The sequence below is a fragment of the Rhamphochromis sp. 'chilingali' genome, assembly GCF_963969265.1.
Source record: "Rhamphochromis sp. 'chilingali' genome assembly, chromosome: 8".
Lineage (NCBI taxonomy): Eukaryota > Metazoa > Chordata > Actinopteri > Cichliformes > Cichlidae > Rhamphochromis > Rhamphochromis sp. 'chilingali'.
Window position 1 is genome coordinate 26,924,375 of NC_137935.1, and position 16,407 is coordinate 26,940,781.

At 38.6% G+C, this 16,407-nt stretch overlaps 1 protein-coding gene across 1 annotated transcript; it reads right to left on the reverse strand.

Moving 5' to 3' along the window:
* Positions 1 to 4,799: 4,799 nt before the first annotated feature.
* On the reverse strand, positions 4,800 to 5,962 carry LOC308401347 (uncharacterized protein). Its single transcript, XM_080889518.1, has 3 exons — positions 5,789 to 5,962; positions 5,246 to 5,341; positions 4,800 to 5,167 (listed from the first exon to the last, which is right to left on the reverse strand). Exons 1-3 carry the CDS (start codon positions 5,906 to 5,908, stop codon positions 4,847 to 4,849), a joined length of 537 nt encoding a protein of 178 aa, XP_080745644.1. The 5' UTR covers positions 5,909 to 5,962; the 3' UTR covers positions 4,800 to 4,846.
* Between the last annotated feature and the right edge of the window lie 10,445 nt (positions 5,963 to 16,407).

Genomic DNA, 16,407 nt, shown 5'->3' on the forward strand with positions numbered 1-16,407 from the left:
AGAGAGAGAAAATAAAAGGTAAGAAAACCCAGAACTGCTTGTACTGTGACAAATCCTAATTAAGACTTACTACTAATAAATACTCTATCAGACTCCAGATTCCCATTTGGTTCCTTTTTTGTCAAGGAAACAAAGTCCCCTATACAATATATACTTCATATATAATTAATTCAGCATGTCCATATGTATTAAGAGGTAAGATCTATTTGTTATTGCTTTCCTTCAAAAGTCTATTTTACTTTTCCTTCTATGTGAAATCGTCCTAAACAAGGCATCTCAATCTTTTTGATGTGTGTGCTTCTTCCTGTCTCCCTCCCAGTTTTGCATCTCCTTTCCATATTAACAGACTTTCTCCACTTCATTCTACCCTTCTATGTAGTCACTATTCCTAAGGGAAAGCATGGCGCTTCAACACCTTGTGCTTTCTAAGTTAAAAATAGTGCTCTTCAGCAAACGAAAAGGTTATCCAATTAAAAGTAATTGCTTGAGAGGAGGAGTGGATGTACTGTTCTTCTGAGAAAATAAATAAATAGGTAATGATAACGAGAAGCCCATGGTGTCTATTATTGCATTATTCAGTGAGATGTCCCCTCACTCTACATCCCCCCGGTTGTTTCCCATCTTTCTTTTTATCATATTTTAGCATAGAAATCAACACTTCAAACATTTTAAACTCTTAATTTAGTGAATGATAACACAAAACAGGACTGAAAGAAAAAGAGACTGTCAGACTTTTCAAAATTGTTCAGTGGTATCCCGTAAATTTTAAAAATAAATAAATGAAGTTTAAAGTTAATGGAGTCCCGCACACCTAGAGAGAATGTTGGGTCTGCACTTCAGTAGGCCCGCTAGTTCAGAGCCTTATCACCCATGAGGAAAGCAAGACAACAACGTAACCGGGTTTTACTTACTAGCAAGGGAGGCTGGTCGGAACCAGCCATGTCATGTGTGTGTGTACATGACTTCCTGCCACACAATATATGCTTACAACTGTTTAACCACATTTCCTGTATTACCCGTATATGGCTTAACTTTAATGGTTCACCATATGCAAGCATAGGCGAGCCCCGAAATGGCTGGGAGTGGACATCCTTCACAAGATAAGGAAACCAGAATCTCACATGGAATGTGTCTGCAGTTAAACAGCTACACCTACTTACCTCCTCCAGCATTATAGATGTGTAGGGGAGGAACAGAAGAATATCTAACCATGCAGTTTAAGGCACAGTTTACAAATTTAAGTAAAACAATGACAACATTTAACAATTGCAACCTAACAGAGAATAACTTAAATCAGCCAATGCAAACTGACATAATGGCATATTTGACTGCAATGAGACTATTGTAGCACCTGGACTTTTGTAGTACAGTGTCGTCCTGTCATATGTAGTGTCATAGAAAGTAGAACAGCTGATTTGATTAACTTTGTGTTGTTGAAATGAGCAGGATTTTTCCTTTAAAGAATCCGTCATGGGGATGGCAGCACATGTTGCTCCAAAGGTTGTAGATATGATTTAGCATTAAGGATGCCTCCATAGAAGGCAGATGTCTTCTGTGTCTTATATATGGTAAATGTGGAAATGCCACTGAAATCATTTTTTTAAAGCTTCCTCAAGGTAAGGTTACAATTTCTTAATTTCTTTCCTTTTTTTTTTAAAGTAGGCTTCAGTAGGCCATATGAATTATCAGACAATGAGTTTGCTATTATTATTCATATATGACATATGAAACACAACAGGCAATATAGTAGGAGTCACAAAAAATAGAAAGGCACAGATAATAAGAAACTATCTGACACAGAAATGCATTAATCAAACCCTGATCCGACAACATACATCATTGATAGGTTTGTCATATTAGGTGCCACTGCAGTAGTTGGCAAACAAAACAGTGCAACAAATGATTAGCAATACAGGAATGCAGGATAAGAAGAGGGTCATAGAAACAGAGGAGAAATGTGGAGTGAGAAAGGTCAAAGACATCCCAAGAGGTAAGGAATGTTACAGGAGAGCAAGGTATTGAAACAGGTGTGATTGAAAAGCCACAAACAATTGAACAACCACAAAAAAAGAAGGCACATCAAGAATGACAATACGCTACGATGATGAAAGAAGACAACATAGTCGGAGAAGAGAATAGCACTGCACTCTGTTCTTTCTCTGCTCTGCAGTTCTTGTTTCCAAAAGTGGCACAGAGTTGTTGTCTACCAAATTCTTTCTGTTTCCCACTTCCACTATTGGTCTTGCTTTCTCATTCTGCTCTTATTTCTTTGATTTGTCTTGCATCTTTACGCAGCATTTTCAATTCTGTGATCCTGGTTTTCGACTGTCTCCTATATATCCCCTCATTCCTCTTCTACATTCCCTCTTATATCTATTTCCACCCCCCTTTCCTGCAACCCTGTTTTCAACTCTTACTCTTCTTTCTTTGTTTTTATCTTTCTCCTCCCTCTGTCAATCATCTCTCTATCTGCCTCCCACTTCTCTCCACACTGTTTCTTCCTAACTCCCACTAGGCTATTGCATTATTCAGATGCAAATCTTTTATTTTGTTTTCCTCTCTCCACTAGCTGAAGATGTCTATAGGATACCAAAGGAAAATGAATGGACAGGCCAAGCCTGCCATTTATCCAGATTTATTGTCAAAGATCTGAGTGATGCCTATACAAGGTGATTGAGTGGAACTGTAGTGATTAGAGGGGGCATATGAAAGGAAAGAAATTCTTAGGGTCATGAAGTCTGAGGACATCTTGTCTTTATCTCTCTTCCCCAGATGCCTGTCATCATTAGGCTTACGCGGCTTTTAACCAGGCAAAGGGTGAACTCCAATTCATCAAGGGCCACTGACAAAGTGTGTATAAAGAAGAAGATGGGGGATTTTTGTGTATGTTTTAGATCCACAGTTTGCTGCTTGAAAATGTCTGGAAAGTCCTACTTTGAGAGAGATTATTCTTTTTCTATTCTTAGTCTCTTTGAGAGATAAGCTGTTTGGGATTGGCAGTGCTGAATCCAATGTAGTTGGGACCTGATTCACTGGAATGCCACATACCTGTTACAAAAACTGCAAAGTACACACACTAAACAAACACAAGAGCACCAGAGCACCTAGCCACTTTAGCACCATGGCCAGCGGCAGCTTCATTATGCAGCCAATGCCAAGAAAGGAGCTTAACTTTCAGGACCTTGGACAGCTCTCACTCAGCTTGTGGGCAGGTGCATCCTTGTGTGAGAACTTTATCCTACAATAGATAATAAACTGTCATTCCCTTTAAGTCAGGCAAGGGATAAAAAAAATAAGAATCTCAAAATGACTTTAAATAAATGACAGCCACAGTGAACTGTTAAAAACTCCATTTTTCTGATGGCTGCTTCCAAAAGAAAATTAGCCCTTAGTGACTCCCAAATTAAAACACCCAATCTTACAGTAGTGTGTATATATATATATATATATATATATATATATATATATATATATATATATATATATATGTGTGTGTGTGTGTGTGTGTGTGTGTGTGTGTGTGTGTGTGTGTGTGTGAGAGCACATTAATGGGGTAATACTAGTAAGCCTTAAATTTAGATGGCTGATTTGATTGACAAGTGTGCTAACACAGGTAGGTGTAGCCGATTAAATCTGCTAACTTCTGTTCGATCCCACACTGTAAAAAAAAAAAACGTTGCTAAAACTTAAAAACTCAAGGCAACCGACTGCATTTACGTTTTTAGGTTCTGATGGATAACTTATAATTTCAAGTTTAGGTGATAAGTTGCTTTAGCTAATGTTTTTGTGTTGACAAAATTAATAATTGTCCTTTTTCTCAACTCATATTTTATTGTTTTTGCAACGTATTTCCTAAAGTTTACACAAGGTATTAGTTTTAGTTTCAGCAACGTATTTCCTAAAGTTTACACAAGGTATTAGTTTTAGTTTTGGCAACGTATTTCCTAAAGTTTACACAAGGTATTAGTTTTAGTTTTGGCAACGTATTTCCTAAAGTTTACACAAGGTATTAGTTTTAGTTTTGGCAACGTATTTCCTAAAGTTTACACAACATATTTTTTTTGTTTTGCCAATCAATTTCCTAAAGTTTAGAAAAAGTATCTTTCATAGTTTTCATGAGGTGCTCCCTGTTGTACCAATGAATGTTTACACAGTTGATTTTCAAATAACTTTGTGTTCAAACACAACTGCACCACTGACAATGTTGACTTTTGAGATCAGCCATTTTTAACATACTGACAACATTCAGCCACAAATAAAGTCCTTCCAAAAACACAAAAAAAGTCAAATTTTTGTAACAAATGTTACTCATCCAATTTTAAAGGTGGTGTTGTCAGACAGAATATCAAACCTATCTTGATAGATAGTCACTAACAAACAGATTCAAAACATCAGATGGCAGGATGTGAACAACTTCCTGGTTTCCATACAGCTAACAACTTTCAAACAAATTTTTCCACCACTTGTCTTTTAATAGTAATGGTATCAACACTCCAATTTCCTGTGAAGTTCAGTATCGCGCCACATTTGTTATAAAACTAATACAAATGTACCTAAAACCAGATTATAAAAATTGTTTAAAACAGCTCAAGTTAGAATAAAACCTTTCAACATTTTATAATAACATGTTATACATGAAATCTGCAATCAGCCATGCAAGCTACATTAAGTAAAGTTAGAACAGAAGACATTGATTCAGAACTTTCTGCACCTTACCGTTTTCTTAAAGACAGAAATTAACTTTTTTCAGAGCAACTTGCCACGAAACCCAAAAACAGTAATTCAAAACAAATTGCCATTCTGTTTTACACAAGTTGCATTTGAGTTGAACATGTTGTCAAATAGGTTAGACTTTGGTTAAGAGCTTGGTTTTGAAGCTTCTTATCCTCTGGGAACAGGTAGATGTCAACTCCATAAAAATGTGTTGCACAGCTTCAAATGTGTACTTGAGTTCTTTGGGAAACTCCATGTTGAGCCCATAAAGTAGGCCAAACAAGTAGGCAAAGGCAGTGGGAAGGTCTGGCAGATCATCAAGAATAATGTCCTCTTCCAAAACAATGGCAGTGTTGACCACTGTGGACTGCGAGTTGGGTCCCACGTAGTCCTCCAGAACAGTGAGGATGCCCACCGTAACACCTCGGGTTGCCCTCTCAACTGGATCTGTATCCTATGCAAAATAAAAAACAACAGTACATATAAGTCTCTGAAAACCAAAACTGAAGATTGAGTAGATTTGCATACTCACCAGACATGTTAAGAAGAGTTTGGTCTCGTCGTCGCGAACAAATATCGGTAACCCTTCCAAACTGATGGTTCGTCGATGCTGGACTATGTTTGAGACCTAAAACAAGGAAATCAAATAAGACTCAGTCTCATTTATAAACCTACCATTTTGTTTTTAAAACACATTAAGTGTTGTTGCTCAAAATACAGCCTTAAGAAATAAGATGTTGAAATGAGTTATTACAGATAATTGGTCATGTTTTTGTCAGATTTCTTTTATTTATTTATTTTTTAAGTAATTTTGATGTGCAACAAATGTAGCACACTTATTACAACATTTATAACAAAAAGTGCCATGAGTGGGATGAGAGTTGAACTGTCTGTCATTACCTGCAATCTGCCAAACACAGCGCTTCTTGTTAGCTTATAATCCCATTCAGGACACACTTTTTGAAAACTAACAATTTTTACATCAATTTAGTAAATATTTAATAAAGTATCTTTCGTTACAGTGGGAACTTCAGGTTCCTCATAAACCAGACACAAATACATTTTTATATATTACCTGTTCATCAAACTTCTGCAACAGGGAATCCATGTCATTGCGGAAAGCAGCTTTTCTAATTCGATACAGCTTAATCAGCCGAAGTGAGTAAGTGTCGAGGGCAGTCATGAAGGTCCCCATGAGATCCTTGGTGGTAATGCGTGAGAATTCCGCACAAATCTACAAAGCAACAAAAAAAATATAGAAGAAAACTTTTAAAGGTACATTATATAAAAATCACATTGTTTTCAAATTTGGTTAAAAGAGCTTAATTTCAAAACATTTAGTTAGTCTCGGTTGATCTATTGGTCAGGCCTTGATTGGATTTTTTTTTTTCTTTTAGTGGTAGTGGTGGTACAAATTATAACTGACGTATTAAAAAAAAAAAAAAAAACAAGAAAAATCTGATCGGCAGATTTTACAGTAAGTCTATAGAATACCTAATCAAATGTTGATAAGACAAAATAATGGTTTCAATTGTTACAGGATGTATTGCAGAAAAGAAATAAATCAATAAATTGTATTTTAAATTCATTGAAAAAATTCCATTAATTTTATAGTTATTTGCCTGCAGGTGAAGCGATGGGGGAGGGGGAGTTGTGTTCAGTGAAGGAGAGAGGCGGAGTAACACAGCGTAGAGACAAAAGTGGACGAAAGAGAGGCAAACTTGCGGCTCCACGAGTATAATGATAATGTAGACTATATCGATATAAACTATATTGTCACATCTCATATTTCATTTAGTGGAGCTCGCTGGCCATGAGGACTCCACCACCCCGTTCACACAGAAACTAAAGCACACATTTTATTGGCTAGATGTGATTCGAACAAATTAAACGACATGGCAGCAGGCGCCCCCGAACTTTATTTTATTTTATTTTATTTAAATAGCGGCGGGGGGTTGCTGCCGTTGGTCATGAGTGAGCCAGCCTATTTTGTTTCGTTCGGTGGTATGGCGGCCACAGACTGCACTTCATGAAATACGCATAGGGGGTGTCGCGGAGGCTTGTCAGATATGAGCGCGCCTCTTTAGTAGCGAAGTTTGTCGGATTTTCATTGGTTTGTGACATGGAATCTTAAATGATATAGTAAACACATACCCATAAGCCACAAGGCTTCTTAGCCAAGAAAGTAATGCTATGCTAAGTTTCGGAAAAATACGAAGAACTTCAGTTGTGATATTTCTAACAGACAAATTGAGACTGTTCAAACATATACTGTCTGATATAATAAAAGAAACATTACTTGCCTTTAGAAACTTGAGATGAACGATCTATCCAGCTCCTAGCCTCACGTTCTCATTAAGGCAGACGGGCAGGTGGCTTTCAGTCCTTGCAAAAGCGCAAAGTAGACCCCGTAGCATCCAAAAATATGAGATGCGCATGCGTACTCAGGCACAGAAAGGCGCCAACAGCTTCAACTCATGTAAAACTTGAATTCATTCATTTTGCCAGCAATAAATTTCATCTGAGACCAACTTTTGCTCCAAAACGTTAAATGATTAGTTGAAACCCTTAATGTATTTGAGTTTATGGGCCAACTGAACTTTTATTGTTGAATTGTGAAAGAAATGACTGTAAGCTCAACAACTGCAAGTTTGATTTTTTACAGTGCAGCACTTTTTGTGGGGAAGCTTTAAATCCTAGTGACTCATTCAGTCTCAACTGACTGCAGATTTCCCCAACCTTATTAACAGTACAGTTGCATGACGATCACACCCAGCACCAGCACATAACAATGAGCCACAAGATTAGTTTCATGGTCATTGATATACAAATTGTCATACCATTAGTCGATGGCCATGAGCACTATTCGCACAGAATTGGGAAATGGCTGCAATCACGGCATTGTGAGATGCTCCCTGTCCAGGATGTGTACATTGGTATCACTGAGAGTGGCCACTGGCCTGTAGGTACAAATAGACTGCAGAGCCCTGGCCTCTGAAGTTGCTCTTTTTTGTTCTTTGCCATCAACTCAGCCAATTGTTTTTTGATTACCCCGATGTATAATTCATGGCAATCTTCCTAGCACTTAACTGTGAACACCCAACGATCCTTCGGGTGGACCAATTTTGTGTTTTAGGGTTTGAAAGCTATGTTTGATGAAAATAATGAAAATATGCATATCAGCTGTTCCAGTATTCTTGACAAATATGGAATCACTAGTGGTTTTTGCTTAAACATGAATTGTCCTACTTCTTTTTTGGATAACCTGAAGCATTCCTCAGGTGTCTTCTCTGCTTGAGAAATTGTCAGGTGGGATAACTGCATTTACTCAGGGCCTCTTTGATATAATGTTCCCCTGCTTTGTTGGCCGTTGTGTCTGTAGGGATGGTGTTTGCTCTGTGTTGCAGTATCCTTATGACAGCTAATTTGGGCTCCACTGGATGATGAAAGCCAAACCTTAAACACTGATCTGACCTTCGTTAGTTTATATATCACAGTATACATCAACTTTCAAATGCCCCTCATTCCTGATGATACTTTCACTGTCTCAGAATCTTAGCATGTCATTTTTCATATATTCCCTCCCAGTGTGTTTGTGTACTGAATTAATGTAATTGATGAATTATGGTACATCCTGAGGTTTGATAATCACCCAGGTATCATCTGTTGGGATTAATTTTTATCTTTAAGGCTAATATCTCATAATTAGCACACATATTTGTGTTTTATACTTTACTGCACAAAGTTAAGCATTGTAGAGTAGTATTAGAAGTAGATTCCTGTACTCAAATACTAACAGACATAAACAGAGATGAGCCCCCTTCTCTAAGGAATTTGAGGGGAAGGGTCTGTCTCACTATTGAAGTCACCAGAAGGTAAACATGGTCGTAAATTTCTGAGGTTGGAGAAGCTCTCTTTCTCCAACCTCTTTATGGAAGTCGGTGGGCAAGAGGTGGTTGCTATGGTGATGGGTGAAGTGGCGTCTCCAAATAAGGAGATGCCCAGAAAGTTGCAGAAGAAATGTGAGCCAACATCAGACCTAAGGCCACCCTAAGCAGTTTCAACCCACCGTGTTAACAGTGTGTTTTTGAGACATGCAATAAAAAAGTGTTTACTGCCTGGGTGCAGCAGCCTTTTGTCTCTGAGCCACAGAGAGGAGGTCCATGGTGCAATGTGAAACAACTTTTAAATTCTAACCGTTTAATAATAGATTGTGAAAACTCATAATTTAAGCATATTTGTCTTCTCTCTCATAAAAAACCCTACACATCCACATACCTGAACCAATCGATCAGTGGTGTTTTAGCATAGAATATGACAACCCTGTTTTCCACTTTCTCTATGTACAAGTTAGAATGGGCGACAGGGAAAAATATTGTGTATCCATGTTTCTGTCTCTAGTACTGCCCCTTAGATGTGAAATATTTAGAGTGAAAGGACACACTTGGTCAGTAACACTTGCTGTTGTTAAGGGTGGGGTCATCCTGTAATTTTTTGTAACTACTTCCAGTGCTTCAGTACGTGGAACACTTGAAGAGAGATGTAACATAATTATGTGACAGCCACGAATTCACTGGTAATGTTGTTTCTGTGTGACATCGTCCCTCACCTTTTCCACAAAATCCAGTGTTATGCATGTGATGTTTTGTGCTAACTACCAACGGGAAGAGGCGGGACTTTTTCGTACTGCGTGCTAGCTAGCATGACGGAGTTTCTATACAGCTGGGTGGTGCTATGTTACTGATGTTGAACTTTATTTTGTTCATAAGGTTAATTATTAGAGTTGCCAACCATCCCGTAAAAAACAGAATCGTCTCGTATTCAGAGAAAATACTGCGCGTTTCGTATTGAGGTAAAAAGGAACACAGTTTGTCTCGTACTTCAGCTACAATGAAAAAGACACAAAGCTGGATTTATTCTGTGTTTACGCTGCACAGCTGCCTCTTCTCCTCTCATTCTCTCACCATCGCTCTCCTGTTTCTACTTCAATCATGAAACTGATCAATGATCAGCTGATCGGCTTTTCTCTCTTGTTTATTTATCGCCCACTTTGCGCCAGAAAGAGGAAACCAGCAGATGTTGCGGTAAACAACAGCAGCACGTTTAAGCTTGATCAGCTGTTGTTAGAATTTATTTAATATTAATTTCTAGTATCAGCTGATGTTCGCTGGAGCCACAGCTGTAAACCTGCTGGTCATGATATCGGTTTGGTTATCTGGTGAGAGGGAAACATGAAGATGAAACCAGGAGATGTCCTTACTGAATCATCAGAGCTGTGATGGAGAAAAAGGTTTACCTTTTAGTTAACATGAATGAGTTGAAGGGAAGTTATGAACTGTTTCTGAGAGACAAATAACACCAGGATCCTTTTTTAAGTAGCTGACAGCTGGTAACTGTGCAGGGGTGGATCTAGGAAAGTGTTGCCAGGGGTCCATGTAGGGCATTAAAAGGGAAAGGGGGGCACAAGGAAATACTTTCTTATTCTCATTTAAAATGTCTCACTTTAAAAAAAAATAATTATCTGAGTCTTGCAACAAACGATTGATAGATTGATGCATATATACCATCAGAACAGTGTACATCACTGTCACAACAGTGTTTATTTTCATTCAAAGGCTTTATGATTTTTCCTATAATGGTGGGCCGGTCTCTAGTCAAAATGCCCGAGATGATTTTTTTGTCCCAGTCCAGCCCTGTATGCAGCTCAGCTGCAGTCTGGTGTTACCTACATCTTCCTATTCAGAAGGCAGAATTTCCGAGTTCTGAGGACAATCGAAAGCACCACGACTGCAGTTTTTGTGTTGGATGTAAAAAGTAGGCTAGAATAGAATCAGGCGTGGGATTTCTCTCGTGGAAATGTGCACATTATTTTTTCCTTTCTATTGGTAGGTGGCACAGTGCACTTGTGGCAAGTAAGCAAGCTAGAAGACTGCCAATCTTGCTGGGTATCCAGTTACGGAAGAAACACATTAACAAGAGAATTCTGAGTAAAACCAAAGTTACTTTCCCTAGTAACTAGTTACTCTGAAAATAACGAGTAACTTGAAGTAACTGAGTTACTTTTGATAGAAGTAACTAGTAATGTAACTAAGTTACTAATTTAAGTACTAAGTAACTTACCCAAAACTGTAAATAACATATTTGAATATTCTACCATGTTTTCTCAAAGTCTTACAAATTGATAATGACATTGTCAGTGGTCTAAGTTATCACGTATTGAATCTGAAGTATTAGGATTAGAATTTAGATTCAAATAACATTTGTATTCTCACATCCTAATATTATTTTTTGTACTATATTAATATAACAAAATGTTCAGTGGCGTGTGCATAAAAATAAATGATAGAAATGTCCTTGAAAGAGTTTTTAACACAAGTATCTGTACATCTACTGAAGTACAGAATGCCTGTACTTTTGCTACCTCTGCCATTGGGTTGTGGACCAAAGCCAGAAACCTGGAGATGTTGTACATAACAGAACTGATAATATTGAGATATATATATAATTCAAAGTATTTCCTATTTAAAGAGCTTAGGTCAACAATATATATTTGATGAAGCCTTCACGAAGTATAATCTGTACTTGTCAATGCTGTTGTCGCATTCTAAATGCTTTAGACAATCTGCTACCTCTTTACTGTAACCATTACCTGGATCTTGTGTCAGAGGCTCAAGTATTCCTGTCAGTAAGTGGTAACATAAATGCTCTCATGGCTTGGTCTGCTTTAACTGATTGTCTAACTATAGTCTAACTTGACATTCTTCAATCATTCCATTGATTTTTGTAAAATAATCCAGGAATTAATTTTAAGTCAGCATGATGCCGTAAAGTTTTTTTTTCTCCACCTTCAGTTTGCAAAAGATATGATTACATTTTCATTCACAAAACAATAAAGAAAACAAAATTGAAAAGACACTTTCACTTTCTTTCTGTGTTGTTAATAATCTTAAAATGAATTGTAAAATTTGTGAGTAAAAAAGCAACAATCGCTCACTGTAACTGTCCTACAGTTCAGGAAAATAAATTTTTTTAAACAATCATTTTGATTATGCTAAAAAGTTTTCTGTCCATGATTACTTCAAAGAGGACCAGACATGTGAAAAATGACACCATACTGTCAAGGCGGGTGGGTATGAAGTGGACCCAAACGCAGAACTTTTTTCAAGAGAAAACATTCAGTTTATTTACCATGACACACATATTTGTGCTGATGTTTGAAAATCATGGTCCGACTATGGGAACCGAGAGAGCTGTTTGAATGGTCTCCCATTAAGTGCGGACAAAAACACCCACTGAAATGCTAATGATAAGAAGTAACTTTTGGTTTATTTTAAGAGACACTTATTCTGACAGAGTGTTCTGTCTTTCAGCATGAGCTGTTTTTGCCAAAAAAATGACTACTGTCAGTATTTACCAAAGTAGAACGTTGTCAGTTTTGCGACTGAAAGCATGGGCACATTCATATAACTGTAGGAGCAACATTTTGAGAGCATCATGGATAAGGTAACAGCAAACATAAGCATGCATAGTTGTCACTATGAGTGATGACTTATTTGGAAGCCAGTAACAAACATATAATGCACATGACACACTGAATCTGTTATTAGAAAGAGCTGCATCCTACATCCCACAGGTCAGCTGTTACGCACACATTTCTAGTTAATATAACAGACTCTGTAATAAAGCAGCCTTCTCTATGAATCATGCCCTTCAAACTTTCGACAGAGCTGAATTATTTGAAAACACTTCTATTCAGATGTCCCCTGCTTTATGGCACATTTTTCAAACTATGAAGCACTTCTTAGTATTGTTTTTCCCTTCCCATTTAAAAATAATATGTCTGTGATTCTCTATTAGTATGCATTACAAAATTCACGGTTCGGTTCGGTTCAATACTTTGGTGTCACGGTTCGATATTTTTTCGATACAAAAAAATGTTCAGGCTTTTTTAATTTGTCATTTATTAAAATTATAAATATATATTTTAACTCAAACGTACAGTTTTTAAATTTAATGTTGCTGAAACAACAAGGGGATAAAAAAATTTATCTGATTGAGAAAACACTCATCTTTGGAAAAGAGAGTTTATGACAGAAATGGCTCTTTCCAAAATAAAAGCTATACTATACGCTTCTTCTGGGCTATATTCTCAGCAGCATATTAAACATATCAGGTCCCCATGAGGAGAATCATGTGCTAACGGCTGTCTAAATGACTCGGGTAAAGTTTGTAGCATGCCTGCTTGTTGTTTTTGTCTGCTTCCACTTGTCTTTGCACTAGGATGATGTCGGCGTAAATGTGCAGTCATATTCATTTTGTTCCCACTAGTGCTGTCAGCGTTAATCTGAAATGACGTTAAAGCCACAACACGGCAAATCTCCGTTAACGAGCTACCGCGGATCGCCCCATGCATGGGGCTGGATGGCCAACATGTTAACGAGCTAACTGCGCTAACTCAGTAGTTCCCACCCATGTAATTGAGCTTTGCGTGGCACATTCGACATACTGTTTTACTTTTGTCCATGACGCGCTTACCTTCGGGGTCATACGTCACATGAAAACCAAAATAGTTCCAAATGCCAGATCTGAATGAGGGTGGGGGAGGTTCAATTTGCCATGTTGCAACGAGCTTAGCTTCTGTCTTGCTAGCTTGTGCTGCGCTCAGTGGATCTGCGCTGGACAGTGCAGCCTAGGCGGCACTGTCGAGCGCAGATCCACTGAGCTCTCAACACAGACAGCATCGTCAGAAGAAAGGTTGATAAAATAAATTAAAAATTTTGTATTGTTCGATACATATGCATACCGAACCAAAAGCACTGTATCGAACGGTTCAATATTAACACGAGTATTGTTGCACCCCTAGTATATGTATGTATATATATATATATATATTAGGGGTGCAACGATACACAAAATTCACGGTTCGGTTCGGTTCGATACTTTGGTGTCACGGTTCGATATTTTTTCGATACAAAAAAATGTTCATGCATTTTTAATTTGTCATTTATTAAAATTATAAATATATATTTTAACTCAAAAGTACATTTTTTAAATTTAACCCTAACCCTTGTGCGTGTTTTTTATTTTGACAGCGAATGCGCACCTGCGGACCACTTATGTGCAGCCCTGGTTATTTAGCTCATCATATTGCAGCCACAGAAATTCTTTTGTCCATGAAACCATAAAGCTGCACTTTCTTTTTGCCTCATAGTCTGATTTGTCATAACTTCTCCGTTTTGTGGTAAGCTTTTCTTTGGCTGTCACTTCTTCACCCTGACCTGTCTTATTTGGCTCAGCAGAACTGAAATGCTTTTACACACGCACTCACATAAGCTCAGCGATTCTCTGCGCGATCAACCTCTCACATGTTTAAGCTGCGGGAGATTTCACTTGTCATGTTTGCATAGTAAGCTAACGATTAATAAGACGATGTCAGAGGAATTGGTGCACAAATTATCATCACTCACAGATCAGTGCTGTCGCTCTCTATACACAGTTCGCACGATTGCAAAGTGAAAGCAAAATAACAAGCGCAAATTCAAACGCGACTTCAATATGTCACATATTGACAGTGGCTCACCGATGCCAATGACATAATTACCCAGCTACATTTCTGAAAGAATGCAAAAGCATTGACATATATTTTTCCTACAATAGCCCGACGGGCAGGGAAGAAATAGATTTTGGTAGCCCGACTGAAAAAATCGCTAGCTCCGGGATGTCGGGCTAGCGATATTGCAAGCCCTGTATCTGATTGAGGAATCACTCATCTTTGGAAAAGAGAGTTTATTACAGAGAAATGTCTCTTTCCAAAATAAAAGCTATACTATCCGCTTCTTCTGGGCTATATTCTCAGCAGCATAGGGAGAATCATGTGCTAACAGCTGTCTAAATGACTCGGCTAAAGTTAGTAGCATGCTTGCTTTTTTTTGTCTTCCACTTCCACTTCCACTTGTCTTTGCACTACGATGATGTCGGCGTAAATGTGCAGTAATATTCGTTGTGTTCCCACTAGTGCTTTCAGGTTAATCTCGTTGAAATGACCTTAACGCCACAACACGGCAAATCTCCGTTAACGAGCTACCGCCGATCACTCCGTGCATGGGGCTAGACGGCCAACACGTTAACGAGCTAACTGCGCTAACACACTAGTTCACACCAATGTAATTGAGCATTGCATGGCACATTCAACATACTGTTTTACTTTAGTCCATGACTCGCTTACCTTCAGGGTCATACGTCACATGAAAACCAAAATAATTCCAAACGCCAGATCTGAATGACGTTCAATTTGCCTGTTGCAAGGAGAGCTTAACTTCTGTCTCGCTAGCTTGCCCTGCGCTCTTCCTTCTGACTATGCTGTCTGTGTTGAGCGCTCAGTGGATCTGCGCTCGACAGTGCAGCCTAGGCGGAGTAGTCGAACACAGATTCACTGAGCGCTCAACACAGACAGCATCGTCAGAAGGAAAATTGATAAAATAAATTACAAATGTTGTATTGTTCGATACATATGCGTACCGAACCGAAAGCACTGTATCAAACGGTTCAATATCGATACGAATATCGTTGCACCCCTAATATATATATATATATATATATATATATATATATATATATATATATATATATATATAGCACTTCGATACACCAGAGAGATCGAAGGCAGGAGAATAAACCAGCTGTTCTCCACAGAACCAGCAACGGTGTACTCTCAGTGGCAAGGGAACAATAATAATAAGAGAACAGCACCACCAAGGCTGGAGACGGAGCAATACTGGAAGAGCATATGGGAGAAGGACGCAACCCATAACGGCAATGCTCAGTGGCTAGTGGATCTGTTAGGGAGTTTTTATTGTTTTATTTGCTTATGCTTCAAAAGTTATGTTATACATATTTCACCAGACAGTTTTCTGTTGAAACAGGAAGCTGACCCTGTGACACTGACAAGAGACCAGCACAGAAATACATATCCGCAGAAGTTGACTTGCATTATATTATTCTTAGAAATTGACCTGCAACACACATACTCTGTGACACACACACACACACAGCTTGCATGCAGACAGACATCAGGACCTGCGTGACAGGAAATGTGATTATATTTGCATATTGACGATGTAACCTATAAAAATAAACGAATACTGCAGTTCGGTGTGATTTGCTCTGAGCTTTTCACCCGTGCAGCACGTTAACCTACACAAGTGTCTCATTGTTGTTTATTCACCTGACTGTTTGTTAACTGTAAATCTCTGACAGGATCTGAGGGCAGACCACAGCGACCTCCCTGAACAGGGTCCAGTAACCATCACAGTGGCAGATATCCAAGAAAGGGTCTCCAGTATGAAGAGTTGGACAGCACCAGGGCCCGACATGGTTCACGCCTACTGGCTAAAGAAGCTGACTGCACTCCACGAGCGTCTGGCAGCACAAATGAACCAGCTGCTAGTTAACGAGAGACACCCGGAATGGCTAACCGAAGGTCGGACGGTCCTGATCCCCAAGGACCCCAAGAAGGGACCGGTCCCCTCCAACTACCGACCAATAACCTGCCTCAGTACTACATGGAAGCTCCTGTCAGGCATCATATCGGCTAAGATGAACAGGCACATGGGTCAATACATGAGCGGGACACAGAAAGGAATTGGCAAGAATACCAGAGGCGCAAAACACCAGCTACTGGTAGACAGAACAGTC